Source organism: Sceloporus undulatus, chromosome 8, assembly GCF_019175285.1.
Source record: "Sceloporus undulatus isolate JIND9_A2432 ecotype Alabama chromosome 8, SceUnd_v1.1, whole genome shotgun sequence".
Classification (NCBI taxonomy): Eukaryota; Metazoa; Chordata; class Lepidosauria; order Squamata; family Phrynosomatidae; genus Sceloporus; species Sceloporus undulatus.
In genome coordinates, this window is record NC_056529.1 from 3,740,644 (window position 1) to 3,756,519 (window position 15,876).

Consider the following 15,876-nt stretch of genomic DNA (forward strand, 5'->3'; position numbering starts at 1 on the left):
TATTAACAACTGACAGTATTTTCCTCCAACATGGCACTTGCCAGATATACTGGGCTGCAAACTCCATCATCCCCATCCAAGTGTAGGTTTTGCATGCATCTCAGAAGTGTCATCTTGGGGGAAGCAGCAATGCATTTTTTAAGGTGCCAACTCCAAAAATGTGTTCCTTTGGGGCTAGAGTGTCAACCAAAGTATCAAATGTCATTTTCTCTGTCATCTGTTTCTGACATCAAGGAATAACCCGATACTAATGCAAATGGATTCCATCGTCTAGAAGAGAGATACAGAAAAATTCTGCAATACATGACGACTGCTGCTAGACTTTTGTATGCGCAGAGCTAGAAAGATACTACTCTTCCAGGACAAGAAGACTGGATGATGAAATGATACAACAGAAGATGGAACAGATTGAGAATGAGAAAGCTAGATAAAATAACAAATACAACCAGCAGCTAGCAAATAGAAAGCAAATGTCTGTATGTGTTTGATTTGTATTTATGGTTGTTGCTCTCCTTGACTCATTTGTTATCATTTTTATTGATGTTATTCAATAATAATAATATTTAGGGGAGAAGAAGGAAATGGGTTCCATCTTCTAATACTGTTGTTGCTGTTATATTTATTCATATCTCAGCAAGGAGTCCACACAGAAGGTTGCCAGGAGCAACTACATATCTGATTCCAGCAAGCAGCAAGGAAAGCACCATCAGCATACGTCTTACGCATGTCCGCATGCAAGACAAAGAAGCAGGTGGACATTTTGGTCTGCCCTGGAAAGGCCATCTTCAGTTCCAGGTTGCAGAAGCAGAGTTGGGCATGCAGGACCACTATACACCTGGATGCACATTAGCATTGTGCATCAGTGCATTGCACATGCATGAACATTTGCATTGTGCAAGGATGCACATCTGCACTGTGCATGGATGCATGCTGCATGTAGATGTATACTGTGCATGCACATGCATGTTCACACTTGTGCTTCACATGGAGTCATGCAACATCACTTTTTAGGCGGGTTTGTGCAACTGCTATGTAACTCAATAAGCTTAAGTTATGCTATTTCTCCTCAATGTAGGAACTAGGTTTATGCATCCTATCTTGTGGAAGTCAGTTGTTCATTTTGAAGGCACCTTCCATATCAAGGATGGGCAACATGTTGCTCAATAGATGTTGTTGGACTGCCACACCTATCGCCGGTGGCTAAGCTGGCTAGGTCAGATGGGAAGCGCAGTCCGACACCATTCAAAGGGCCATATGCTCACAACCCCAGTCTATCCAAAGGCCTGCGCAGCTGCATTTTGGTTTAAGGAGAAAAGAACCATAATAGGAGGAACCAAAGACCTTGCTACCCATCAAGGGTCAGCAGCTACATAGTAGGGTGAGCAAGTATCAGGTCACTTGGTCATAATACTTCCTGGTACGCTGAAATAAAGGCCAAGATCCTGCATTGCCAGACACAGATTCCTTCCTTGGCTACCAGCTTGGGCCAAGGCTTGTTTTAAACCTTTTGTTCTTGTATTCAGAAGCTCTGTGCTCTAATCTCCCTCAGTACCTGGAATTTAAGATCTACAGGCAAAGGATTATTGCCTGTTCCACACAGGAGCACAGCTCAGTCAAGGTTGTATTTTATTGTCTCTGTTTTTGACTGTATATGTTTGATGGTCCACCCTTTGCTGAAAAGGATGCTATGTCACAGAGGATGTTGAGAACTGGGAGTTGTGGGTTCTATGGTCCTGCTGCAACTGCTTGTCTCAATGCACCAAGCACTGCAGTTGAATCCAAAAGGTTATAACCTCCTAACTGCTAAATAGGATGCCAGCCATACTGTGTTTCTCTTTAAACTGCCAGTCCCTGACTCTGTTTGTTCAATGCATTTTATTCACAGTTTACGCAAACCTGTATTCCCTTTTGTTCTGGCGGTGTGCATGTGAGTATACTTGGGATCGGATTCTTTGCTACACACCCAGATCACCAAATCACCCAGATCTTCAGTGTACTTAAAATCTATATCTTGGACTTCAAAAATTCCTGAGTGGGAATGGAAATCCACAGGGCCACCTTGGGCCAGCATAGCTTAGGGGTCTGAATGTTGGGACTATGACTCTGAAGACCAGGGAAACCCAGTTCCCAGCCATGAAACCTCCTCAGACTGAGGAAGGCATGGGTAAACCCCCTCTGAACAAATCATACCAAGAAAATCCCCTATGGTCACCGTAAGTCAGATACAATTTCAAGGCGCACAAGAAACAACAATTTCCATCCTGGCTGCAGCTTGTCAGATTGAAACAAACTCTTTGAATTTCAACGTCTTGTAATCTCTTTCCAAAAACAGACAATATTCGTCAGGATTTGTTAACCTGCAGGACCTATTTTGCCATTGGGTTCAACCAATCCAAAATTTTCTTGCAAAGGATGGCAGCCATATAGTCGTGTGTCGCGCCTGGAAGCTATTACAAACCACAAAGACAACTCCTTGTAGGAGGTGCCTACTCCACACATCTACTGCCATGTGCCAAATGTGCAGATCTCTTTCCCACAGGCCTTTCCTCTTACCTCCTTTACCGATACCAAAAACCCCTCTGCAATTCCTCTTCTTTCTTGCAATGTTCACATTTATAAACACATATAATTATTAGTTTATAACATATAACATAAATGGACAATATAATCATTTTGAGAGCCAGTGTGGCACAATATTTGAGTGTTGGACTATAACCGGAAAGACCAGGGTTTGATTCCCAGCTCAGCCATGAAACCCATTGGATGAATGTCGGCAAGTCACACTCTCTCAGCCTCAGGGGAAGGCAATAGCAAACCTCCTCTGAACAAACCTTGCCAAAAAATAATCATGATAGGTTTGTCTTAAGGTCACCCTAAATTGGAAACAAGTTGAAGTCACACAACAATAGCAATCATTTAGTCAATCCAAACCAAACCCCTCATCCAACACTACAGACATTCACTGTCCATTTGTCAAACATTACCCAAGTTTGGGCTCCAATTACAAATAAAAAACTGAGATTAGTGTCTGTTTCATTCTTAGCAAGGGTTCGCTTTGGTCATAGCATGAGCCATTGCCCTATCTGAGTTAAGCCAGTTGTCCCCTTCCTAATGGAGAAAACATTAATACAGAATGGCTTCACATGCCTCTGTCTCTCTCTAATCTCAAAGGTAACACTTCAGGCCTATTTTCAGCCACTGTGAATCGCAGAGTAGGAATGCACTTTCTGATACAGTACAAGCGGAGCAGAGCAGAGGAGTGTGGAGAGAGGAGATACATTGCTTCTGGCAGGGCCGCCCTGCCATCTCTGAGTTGCACCCAACAGATTCAAAAGCGGAGCCAGTATGTAGATCCGGATCCCAACCATGCTACTGAGGAATGCAGAAGTTAACATACTGAACCAAACAAAGGGAAGGGCGAGGCTCAGCCCTACAGCACTGTGTTCCAAAAATATTGTATTTGTTGCTTTGAAACCACCTCCCAGCCCCATGCCGCCAAGCATATGGAAAAAAAGGATGGGTCAATGCATCTCTTGAAGGCCTCCAAGAGTGGTGGGTCACCTCTTAAACAGGTTACAGGGACCCCTTGCACTACTGAGCATTAAAAAAACAACCCACATTGTTCAAAACCACTAGATTTCCAGCCACTTCCATAGAATCATAGAGTTGGAAGAGACCTCAAGGACCATCCAATTGAGCCTCCTGCCATGCAGGAACACAGAACCAAAGCATCCCCAAGAGATGGCCATCCAGGCTCTGTTTAAAGAGCTCCAAAGGAGGAGACTCTGTTACACTTCAAGGCAGTGTCTTCCACTGTTGAGCAGCTCTTACAGTTAGGAAGTTCCTCCTACTGTTGAGGTGCAACCTCTTTTCCTGTAGTTTGAAACCGTTGCTCCAGATCCTATTCTCTGGAGCTGCAGAAAACAAGCTTGTACCATCCTTTATATGACATCCCTTCAAATACCTAAACAAGGCTATCATATCACCTCTTAACTTTCTCTTCTCCAGGCCAAACATACCCAGCTCCTTAAGTCATTCTGCATAAGGCTTCATGGTTTCCAGGCCTTCTTGGCAACTTCTCTCAGGCTGTGGAACTGCCTCGGTTGTCTCTTATCCCCTCTCCAACAGTCCCTGTTCTGCTTTGTTTTTCTAATTTGGGGATTTCTTTTGGCTAGTCCCTCCCCTTACCTGTCTGCTTGCACAACCCTGAATGTGCAAATCCTAACTGAGGTTTGGCGAGGGCTACAGTGTGGTATGAGAGCGATAATGGCTTAGTGGTTTCAATGTTGGACTAGGAGTCCAGGAGACCCCAGGTCATATATCTGCTCAGGCACAGAAACTCACTGCATGATTTTGAGCAACTCACACTTTCTCAGGGTGCATCTACACTGTAGAAATAATGCAGTTTGACACCACTTTAACGTCTATGGCTCCATCTTACAGAATTCTGTAATCTGTAGTTTTGTGAGGCACCAACACTCTTTGGCTGAAACAAATACCCAGCAACGTCAAGAGCCAGTGTGAGGTTGCCCCTCTCCTGTCCCCACGCTACTCAAGTTTGAACCAAGAAGGAATTAAATCAATTAATTGGGCAGGCTGTGCAGCCTAGTGGTTAGAGTGGTGCACCTGGAGATCCAGGTTTATTTCATTTGGATCCCTCCTTCTGCCCAATATGAGGCCCAAGTCAGTTCGCAGTACAGATTAAAACAAAATATGGTAAGAAAGCAACCATTAATAATAATAATAATAAATTGTTCAAAAGCAATGAACTAAGATGCCACTAATTTAAAACAGTTTAAATCTAAATCTATTTAAAACATAGCTGGAGTAGAATCACAGAATCTTAGAACTGGAAGGGACCATAAGGGCAATCTAGTCCAAACCCATGTGGTGCAGGAATATGCAAGTGAAGTTTCCCTGAAAGACGCCTATCTAACCTCTATTTAAAGACCTCTAAAAAGGAGAGTGTGCCATCCCCTGAGTAACATAGTAGTATAGCACAGGGGATAGCATATGCGCCCCACAGAAGACCCTTCTCCCACAACAAGTTTATTGTGAAAAGCCAGTTGGAGAGAACTCAAGAAAGGGCCTTCTGAGTGACTGCTCCAGGGCTCTCAAACTCCATCCCACAGTCTAGGTTGGTCCCATCTCTTATCTCTTCTCCAAAAGTAACTCTGGCCACAGTGGTAGCAAGAGAAAGCCCTCCTCTGAGGATCCTAAAACTCTGGTAGTCCCCATTTTGAGGCATCAAAGTCCATGTCAATGGTGTGCAGTGAATCTGCTCCATTCAGACTCTCCAAGGTGATGAACCCAATTTCTAACAAGGTTCAGGACTTTGGAAAGTTCCTTTCAAGGCTGGCAAAACCTGGCATGGACTCATCACCCCATTCGCTTGGGAATCTCCAGCAGCCATGGTGAGGATGAAGTGGACATGAGAAAAGCCTTGTACCCCTTTCTGAGAACACTAGAGGAATACAGTCCAACTTCTGCATCCATGGGGGATACATTTCCAGACTTACTGCGGATAGCGAGAACCATGGATCATGGTGAACGCTATATTTCTGCTGGAAGGTGACCATAGTGTCACACTGGAGAACCTCCAGATGCCTACAGAGACATCTGAGAGTCCTGAGAGATCTCCAGATGCCTACAGAATCAACTGAGAAACCTAGAGATCTTTTTTTCTGGACGTTGGTAAGTGAACTTATGGTTATTGATCCTATGGATGGATGCAGGGGTTCAGACTGTATTATATAAATAAATAATAGTATATTTCCAATGTTCCTCGAGTGACGGTTCCTCCTTACGCACCTCCACAAAGGATTTTCTTTTCTCTCTTGCTGCTTATCAACAACAATTTTAATTTGAAAACCTCAGTTCCATCCATATTAATCACATATGGTGCAAAGGGCTGCACTCAGATCAAAGGGGATATTAAAAGAAACTCCTTAGCCAGAGGAGGACACTACTGCTAGACCTCTTCCAAACCCTATCAGTAAAATAGAAATAACAATGACAGAGCCGTGGTGAAGATAAACAGAAAGGCATAACCTGCATACTGGAAAGTTACCCATCCAAACAATTCATTATGTAAGATGTTGTGCGGTGCAATCTGAGGCATGTCTACTCAGGAGTAAGAAGTATTGGTGTTAATGGGATTTACCCCCAGGTAAGTGCATATAAGATCCCTGCCCTAGAGGATCTTTACAGGGGAGAGCAAAGGCATTGCAAGGTACATGGTTATATGTAACAGCCAGATGCCATCCTGGTTCCAGTTAGGAAAGCCATCCATAAGGGGATATCGTCTACATGGGTGTTAAAATCATCATCATTCCACATCCAAACAGAGCTGAACCTTGCCGAAACAACTCACAAGAGAACAGAAGTATTTAGAAGACAAAACACAAACCGGTTATAGCCAAGACCAGCAAAGTGCACCAGTTGGCCCAAAAGTCTTTTCTTCTGGGAAATGTCCACTCCTTTTGATACTTAATAATAATAATAATAAATTTTATTTATATACCGCTTTTCCAAAAAGATCAAAGCAGTTTACATAGAGTTTAAAACCAATTACAAAACACATCATAAAACAGATAAAACCAAGAGCACTAAATACAATATACAATCTAATAACAATCAATCAATCAATCAATCAATCAATCAATAGGGTGAGGTAGAGAGTCAATGGGATCAGAGTACACGACTTTATTTTCCAGGGGGGAAGGCTTGACAGAAGAAGAAGGTTTTAAGCCTCTTTTTAAATGTTTCCAGGGGGGTGATAAGACGGAGCTTGTCAGGAAGACTATTCCAGATTTGTGGGGCCGCTACTGAGAAGGCCATCTGGGAAGTAATAACATATTTAGAAGGTGGAATCTTTAACAAGTGTTCTGGAAATCTTGAAATCTTTAACTAGTGTTCTGGATACAGGAAAATAACTCTGGGAAAAACACTGGCCCAGTCACAAAAGTGTGCATGCATGTACACATGCATGCATGTGCAAAGAGGCATGCTCTTTTGCAAAGAATCAATCCCTTATCTTCAACCTGGAGAGACTCTCTCCCATGTCAACATGCCAGCTGTCAAACATTTACAACTAGCAAAAAGCAAACCTTTTCTCGCCTTCTGCAAACACAACACAGCTTCAACATTCAGCTCTGAGCAAAGCATGACGTGAAGCTGGGTGTCATTCCTTCTGCTGCCTCCAACATTCCTCCCATTTCTTTTCTTGTTCTACAGAAGGGCTGGGCCTGGACTACAACTCTCATTACATCCCGTATCACTGGCTTATGCTATCAAGGTCTGATGGGAGATGCAGTCCAACAATTTCTGGAAGGCTACAGCTAGGGTCCACATCTCTGGAAGGCTACATCTAGGGTCCACATCTCTGGAAGGCCACATCTAGGCTCCACATCTCTGGAAGGCTACGTCTAAGCTCCACATCTCTGGAAGACCACATCTAGGCTCCACATCTCTGGAAGGCTACATCTATGGTCCACATCTCTGGAAGGCCACATCTAGGGTCCACATCTCTGGAAGGCTACATCTAGGGTACACATCTCTGGAAGGCCACATCTACTCCACATCTCTAGAAGACCACATCTAGGGTCCACATCTCTGGAAGGCCACATCTACTCCACATCTCTGGAAGGCTACATCTAGGGTCCACATCTGTGGAAGGCCACATCTAGGGTCCACATCTCTGGAAGACCATCTCTAAGGTCCATGGCCCCCTCCCATTCCAACAGCATGCCATATGCCCAGCAAACTGACCCCAGAAATGACATTTTCCCTACAACATGTCAGAACTCTGTGCTTGAGCATGGATGTGTGCCCCTGTGGCATGTTGGCGTGTGTGCCACAAGATGACGGCACACCTGTACCCAGCCCGCTTTCTGACACATTGGTCTATTCCTCTCTCCTCCCTATGTGTGCAAAACACACAGACATGTACACACTTGCACCTCTCATGGGATTTTCAATCGACAACCCCCTGATCCTTATCAGAAACAGACACTGCAGTGCAGAGAAGGAAATCACCCAGAAATTAAATAAACTGCTCAAATGGTGGCCTCTTTGGTGCACGCTGTTTGGTGCCATGGATGAAGGAGAAAAATGGGAGGAGAGGGAAGAGGAGAGGGAGATGCCTCCTTCCTGTCTTGGCTGCAGATTTATCGTCTCCAATCTCCCCGGCTTAATTTGCAGTTGCAGCCAAATTCTGCAATAATTAATTGGAGAGACAGAGAACGGAGAGAATGGGGAAAGGGAGGAAAAGCACAAATCCAGCACTGCTGCTTCTCTTCTCCTGTCCGGTGTTTTAAAAACATCTTTGCCTGATGAAGACGCCAGTCGAGCTTCAAAATGCATTATGTGCATTGAAGGTGGCCCGAGAAAGGTGCCACTGTTCTGTAGATTTTTGCATTTGGTTGCACTTTGCTGCATGGCTACGCCTGAATGCGTTTCCTAGCAAGGGTGGGGTGGGGAGAAACAGCGGGGATGGGCAAGAGGAGGAAAGCTTGCTTTAAAGCTGCAGGAAAAATCTGGGGATCAGGGACCTGTCTTTTAAAAAATAAGACTGCTTTAGTATTAGTCCTAGGCCGCTCTTGAGTTGGCCTTCTCTGCTGGTACATACTGCATTTGGTACAACTGCAAGCCGCTATTGGCTTGATGCAAATACAATGTGATTCGATTTGCAGGAAGGGCCTTTTTCACCGTCTCCTAGACCTGCTGACCCAGGAGCTGGTTCACAGGAGGCGATCCAATATGGGGATGGAAAAAGCAAAAAGGGGGAAAGGAAATCAGAGCTGGGAGCTAGCATCCTGACAGCAAGCTTTGTTGGCAGTGGGTTAATGCTGAACGGCTGGGTCCAGATCGCATCTGTGCCACGCACATCCTTCTCTGGACCCCAACTATGTCTCCCTTTCTTCCCCACACCTCCTTCCTCTTTGGAGGTAAGCAAAATGAAGAAAAAGCAAGGGAAAAGGACCTACTTCAGCACCAAAGCCCTGAACAGCAGACACCTGGAGCATCAGTACATAGCAAACACGCATCATAGGAAGAGAAACAGGAATAGGAGGCTGGCTTAGCCTTTCACCTTTCTCACCTTTCTCCAGCTTGCCTTCCCTTCCTAATACCCCAAATCCCACCCATTGCAATCTCAGTTCCAGATGCCAGACCTTCCCAAAAACCTGAAGCAGCTCAACAGAAAACAAACCGCCCTAAGAGCCCCCCCCCCCCCATTTGACCACATACATACACATCAAACATGGCGGATGCTCATTCATACAACTAAGAGCCTGGCTCGCCTTTTTCCTTCTCCAGGAAGAAATCGATGGGGATAACAAGAAGGATGCAAGAAGGATTCTCCCCGCATCAGCATTGAAGATAGATAGATATATATAAGCCTGACAACCAGCAGCATGCTTTGCAAAAATCACTGTGTTTTGACACATTGGGCACCATATATGTAAAGGCAGTGGTGAAGGCATTAAATCCACCAAAGGGACTTACTTCATTTGCTTCACAATGGTGCTTTTTCCAGATTCACCAGCTCCTGTTGTTGGAGGGGGGGGGGGGGGGGGGGGAGAAAGGAAGGGGGAAAAAAGAAAGAAATCAAACCATAAAACCTCAATAAAGACAAAGATCTGGCTAGTGTGAGAATATAAGGCGATTACATGGGAGAAACAGCTGTGCTAATGGCTGGGTGGGGTAGGGAGGCAGGCAGGCAAGAGATCACACTTGTGCAATTGCATTCTCAGTGCAAAAAGGAGAGAGAGAGATCAGGAGAGCCTCTAATGCAAAATATTAAATGGAGGGCAACAGGAGTAGATTTGTGGGGGGCACCAAAGGAAAGGGGGTTCTATTTAATCAATGCATTTTGGTTTAAAATCACCAATCGCACACTTGTGCAATTGAGGTTTCAGTGCAAAAAGAGAGAGAAGAGTCATGACAGAGGCTTTAATGCGAATATTAAAGGGGGAATTGTGGGGGGAGAAGTTTTCTATTTGGTCAATGCATTTTGTTTAAAAAACCAGCAAAGAAATGAAGATAATAGCGTTGAAAGAAGGAAGGGTGTGTATGGGGGTTGGGTGGGGGAGCTACCCAGATGTGTGTTTTTTTTGGGGGGGGTAGGTAGCGAAGAGAAAGACTGGAGCCTATTTGTGGCAATACAGCAAAAGGTGGGGCAGAAGATGGAGGATGCAAACAAGAGACACAGAAAGAGACACCTCCTTGGTGGAAAGCACTGCATGCCTTCCTTGTGGGGCATAGCCTGCCTTTATTTCTTATTTATCCTTCCCTGAACTGAGATTTATTATTCCAGGGCATTGCTTTAGTTTCTCCTAACCCACCTCGCCCTGCTTAGGAATTAGGATTCCATTTAATGTATTAATACCCCCCCCCCTTTAAAAAAACCCTTTTGGGCATCCACTCCTCCTCAAAAAGATAGATAGATAGATTAGATAGATAGATAATTGATAGACAGATACATAGACAGATGATAGATGTATAGATGATAGATAGATGATACATAGATAGATAGATAGATAGATAGATAGATAGATAGATAGATGAATGGATAGATTGATGGGTGGATGGATGGAGGCTAGCTAGATAGATATGATAGATGAATGGATGGGTGGATGGATGGATGGATGGATAGATAGAAGATAGATAAACAGATAAGATAGGTAGACAGACAGACAGACAGACAGACAGACAGATAGGTGCTTCTTGGCTTTATGGTGTCGTTTTTCTGCATCGAAGACACCAGGGCATGAAAATCCTAGTTTTGCTTCTGCAGAAGATGGGTTTCTCTTCTTATGTGCAAGAAGCCATCCATGCGCTGGCCTTTTCGAGGCAGAGAAAGGCCACCAGAAAGCCAAGAAAGCATTTCTTAATAATATGTGTACTGTATATATCTATGGAGAAAATGGTGACGCTGGCAAGTGGTGCCCTGGAGAGGCGTGGAAGGCAATGAGAGCCCACCAAAAAAGGTCCCTCCTGGCATTGCAGGGCAAGGGAGGGAGAGGGGTAGCTTGTGGTGATGATGGTGGTGATGGTGATGATGTTTGCTCTGTGGAGGCTTACCTAGCAAGAGGAGCTTGACATCTTTGGCGGCGCTGATGCCATCTTCCTTGAGGTTCTTCTCGATGGCTTTGCTCCTTTCCAAGGCGGCCCTTTCCTCTGCGCTCAAGGTACATCCCATGGTGGCCAAAAACTGGGGGGCTTCTCCTGGGGTCACTTGCCTTTGGGTGGCCCCCTTTTTCTTGTCTTTCCCCACCAAAAAATAAAAATAGGCCCAACACACTCCAAAGAGGGCCCCAAAATTCAGATGCCAAAAGGAAAGAGAGCCAGGGCTAGGATGCTCAAGGCAGCCAAGGGTTTGGAGAAGGAACAGAAGGAGACTGGGCTCAGAGCAGAGGAAGAAGGTAACAATATGGAAGGGAGAGGGGTCAGGATTGAACCCCAGGAGAGGAATAGATATGTCTTCTTTGCCAAATGGAAATGCTTTTCTTGCTTCTGCTTCTTCTTCTTCCTAGGCCTCTTTGCAACCTCTTCTTCCTGTCTTTCTTTCTTCCTCTCCTTCCTTCCTCTCTTCCTTTCCTCTCTCTTTCTCCTTCTGCCTCTCTCCCAGCCAAAGCAATGTCTCCCAATGAGGGAAAGAAAGGAGGGAGAGGCAAAGAGATTGAAGGGAGAGAGAAAAACAAAAACAAAACCTTGCTGCAGGAGGAGGAAGAAAAGAAAAAGAACAGGGGGAAAAGAAAAGGTGTTGGCTGCCCCAAAATAATAATTTAAAATTAAAAACAACAACAATAATAGATAGATAGTCTTGGTCTAAAGTCTTGGGAGTGGTGGGGATGCCTCTTCTTCTTCTGGTATGTTTCAATCTAAATCTCAATATTATTATTATTATTATTATTATTAGTGGGTCTTTCTGGTCCTCTCCTTCTCCTCTTCCTTTTTCTCCTTCTTCCTTTTTTCCTTCAGCTTTCAGGGGCTCCTGAGGGGGGTCTTTTTAAGCCCCTCGCCCCCCAAGTGGAGAGGTCCTCTCTCTCTTCTTTCTTTCTTTCTTTCCTTCCTTTCTGCCTTTACTGGGCGGCCACTGGGAGCATCCTTTCGGAGTCAGCAACAGAGAGAGAGGCTTCCAGCGCAAGGGATGGAAGGAAGGAAGGGAGGGAGGAAGGGAGGGAGGGATGGAGGAGAGAAAGAAAGGAGGAAGGGAGGAAAGGAGCACACAGAGGCAGAGAATGAGAGGAAGAGAGAGGGAGGAGAGCGCCGCCGAGGGCGCCGCCGAGGATGCTGCTCCTGCTCTTGCTCTTGCTGCTGCTGCTGCTGCTCCCGTTGCCTTCAATGGGGCTCCAGCTGCTTCAGTGACGCTGGTTCCTCCTGCGCATGCGCTCCTCCTGGGGGAAGAGGGAGGGGGGAATAGGTTGGGAGGGGGTTGGGAACAACAGCCAATCAGAGACTAGAGAAGCAGAGACAGAGATTGAGAGAGAGAGAGAGGGGTGGCGCGCGCTCCCTGGCTCCTCCTGCGCGTGCGCGCTCCTCTCTTGCGCATCATCACCACCATCATCATCATCTTCATCTTGTTCATCTTCTTCTTCATCATCATCTTCTCCCTCCTCATCTTCATCACCATCATCTTCTTTATCATCAATATCTTCATCATCTTCTTCTTCTTGTTCATCTTCTTCATAATTACCATCATCTCCCTCCTCTTCTTCATCTTCATTATCTTCTTCTTCTTGTTCATCTTCTTCATAATCATCATCTTCATTATCTTCTTCTTCTTGTTCAACTTCTTCATAATCATCATCTTCTCCCTCCTCTTCTTCATCTTCATCATCATCATCATCTTCTTCTTCATCAATATCTTCATCTTGTTCTTGTTCATCTTCATCATCATCATCTTCTCCCTCCTCTTCTTCATCTTCATCATCTTCTTTTTCATTCTCTTCTTCATCATCTTCATCTTCATCATATTCATTATCTTCCTCTTCCTCTTCATGTTCTTTTTCTTCATCATCTTATCCCTCCTGTTCTTCATCTTCATCATCATCATCTTCTTCATCATCATCAATATCTTCATCATCTTCTTCTTGTTCATTTTCATCATCTTCTCCCTCCTCTTCATCTTCATCATCTTCATTATCTTCATCTTCATCTTCATCTTCTTTTTCTTCTTCATCATCATCTTCTCCCTCCTCTTCTTCATCTTCATCATCATCATCATCAATATCTCATCATCATCTTCTTCTTCTTTTTCATCTTCATCATCTTCTCCCTCCTCTTCTTCATCTTCATCGTCTTCTTCTTTTTCATTCTCTTCTTCATCTTCATCATCTTCTTCTTCTTCTTCTTCAATGCATCAGTGTGCATCCCCATGCACAAAAGACTGCCACAACTATAGGACTACAGCATTATATATATTAAGGAACTAATAGGAATGTTTAATTCAATGTTAGTATTTTATACTTTATATTTGTATTATACTGTATTTTTAATATGATGTAATCCTGCTTCGATCTTTGGAGAAGCGGGAAATACAAATAAAAATTATTATTATTATTATTATTATTAATCTGTTATGCGAGCAACATGATGCTCAAAATTATGTGGAAAAGACTCCTATGGAGAGATAAATCCCGGAGGTGCAAGCAGGATTCAAGAAAGGAAGAGGCACTAGGGACCACAATGCAAACATACGATGGCTAATGGAAAGGAAGAGACACTAGGGCAGTGATGGCGAAACTATGGCACACGTGCCAGAGGTGGCACTCAGAGCCCTCTCTGCGGGCACAGATTTTGCCAGAATTTGTTGCTAGAAAGCCAGAGGGACAAGGCAATTTGCAATAAATAAGTGGCTTTTGGGTTGCAGTTTGGGCACTCGGCCTCTAAAAGGTTCACCATCACTGCACTAGGGACCACGATGCAAACATACGATGGCTAATAGATAGGAAGAGGCACTAGGGACCACGATGCAAACATACGATGGCTAATAGATAGGAAGAGGCACTAGGGACCACATTGCAAACATACGATGGCTAATGGAGTGCACCAAGGAACCCCAAAAGAAAATCTCCATATGCTTTAAAGATTATACAGCAACGCCTTCGACTGCATAGATCATGCAAGGCTATGGGAGGCCCTTAAAGACAATGGAGTACCAACACATCTGATGAGGCATCTCTAGAATAAAAACCTGTGTACAATCTAAAACAGCAGCAACATTACATGGTTAAAATACCTCTAAAATAATACTAAGTAGTATGCAATAAAAACAAAGTAATTAACCCTTTGTCATGTAAGGAGATCAAAGACAGTAAGAATAAATGCAATGGGATAGCTGCAGCCTCCTTTGCATCTTTTCCTTCCCAAAGTTTCTTGAAATGAGCAGGGATTGTTTATGAATAGAGTTCAACTGTACTCACTGTCCTTGCCGTCAGCGTAACCACATTTTGCATCGGACACAGCGCAACGCTATGCTGTCAAGGCCAGCTCTGGCAAGGAATTATGATAATAAAAAGCCCGCTTTGGCAAAACGAATTACAAGAACGAACCTTATCCGCCGAATGGAAGCTCCATCGGCAGCGAAGGGAAGGAGGCACGCCCCACTAATTTATTTTGCCGGCTAATCTGCTTCTTTGTTTTAAGTATTTATATACTCTGTGTTTCAGACGCACTGACTCCAAAAGCACTTTGCGATATTTGCGTGTGTGTGTATATGTTTGTGTGTGTGAGAGAGAGATTAATAGAATAAACAGAAGGAAGCCATAAGAGAAGAGCGTCTTAAAAATCCAAATAAACCCATTAGTCAACGTTTGTGGTTGTTGTTTGCTACCAAGTCGGCTTTGGTACAAAGGAATCTGCCAGTGCTTTTTAGATGTCGGAAAGAGGGGCAAATCTACAGTGCTATCTAAATAAAACATAATAATAATAATAATAATAATAATAATAATAATAAGTGCTGGCGGAGCATGGCTTGGACCAGGGCCAATAGCGGCCGGTGTTTCGGTGGCAATTTATCGTGCGTTAATCCCCGCCCCCATTGCGCATCCGATTTAAAACGCCAAGTGATAAGCTCCGGTGTAACAAAAACTAATACATAACTTAAAATAAAATGCAGTCAACCTTGGGACCACTTTGGAATTGTAGCAAACTATACAACAATGTTACTAACAATCCTTTACAATTAACTCTTCAGCATCTCTTAAGATCCATAACCAAATAAGTATGCAATTTCCAGCTGGCCACAACAAATAATAGGATCGGATAGGTGATGTAAAGCTTCCAATTGCTGTACCACTGTATCCTACGGAATTTTGTATTAATAACACTGAAATGTGTAGATCTGCATCTGCGCTGCAGAAATGACGCAGTTCGACACTGCTTGAACTGCTGTGGCTCAATGCTATATAATCTTGGGGTTTGTAGTTTGTTGCGGCATCAGAGCTAGGTAGTAAGGTATGTATCCTTACTAGTGCAAGCATGGTGTGAACAGGGCTTGTGTGGCACACTCCTACAACTACTAGGAAGTAAGGAGGAAGGTAAATAAATAAATCCACAGACCCCCCAAAAACAGAAAGGACGTTCTATTCTGAATAAAGGGTTTCTAGTTGGAAACAATGGCAGATAGTTGAATATAACACGAACCAAAGAGTTTCCCAAAGAGAAAGGGCCTCCTGCAAGATTAACCATTGCAGTATTATATTTTCCACGATGTCAAGAGAGATAAGGAACGGGAAGTTTTAGGTGAGGAAAAGAGTAACAGGAGGCTTATTTTCCTAGGCAATGGCTTGGAAGGGTAACAAAGACTCTGGTCTTTGCCAAAAGAAAAGAAGCCTCTTAGCCATTTCAATAATTCACGATGAGACAGAC

General features: G+C 44.0%; 1 protein-coding gene across 3 annotated transcripts in view; it reads right to left on the reverse strand.

Annotated features, from left to right (window-relative positions):
* GNAO1 (G protein subunit alpha o1) overlaps window positions 1-12,383 on the reverse strand; it is a 107,100-nt gene extending 94,717 nt beyond the window's left edge. For 2 of the 3 annotated variants that reach the window (XM_042437371.1, XM_042437370.1), the window contains exons 1-2: window positions 11,086-12,383; window positions 9,508-9,550 (exon numbers count right to left, since the gene is read on the reverse strand). In XM_042437371.1, coding sequence (XP_042293305.1) covers window positions 9,508-9,550; window positions 11,086-11,203 — 161 coding nt within the window. In that variant the 5' untranslated portion in view covers window positions 11,204-12,383. The remainder of the gene's footprint in view (window positions 1-9,507; window positions 9,551-11,085) is intronic. The other variant, XM_042437369.1, reaches the window with a different exon arrangement.
* Window positions 12,384-15,876: the final 3,493 nt, after the last annotated feature.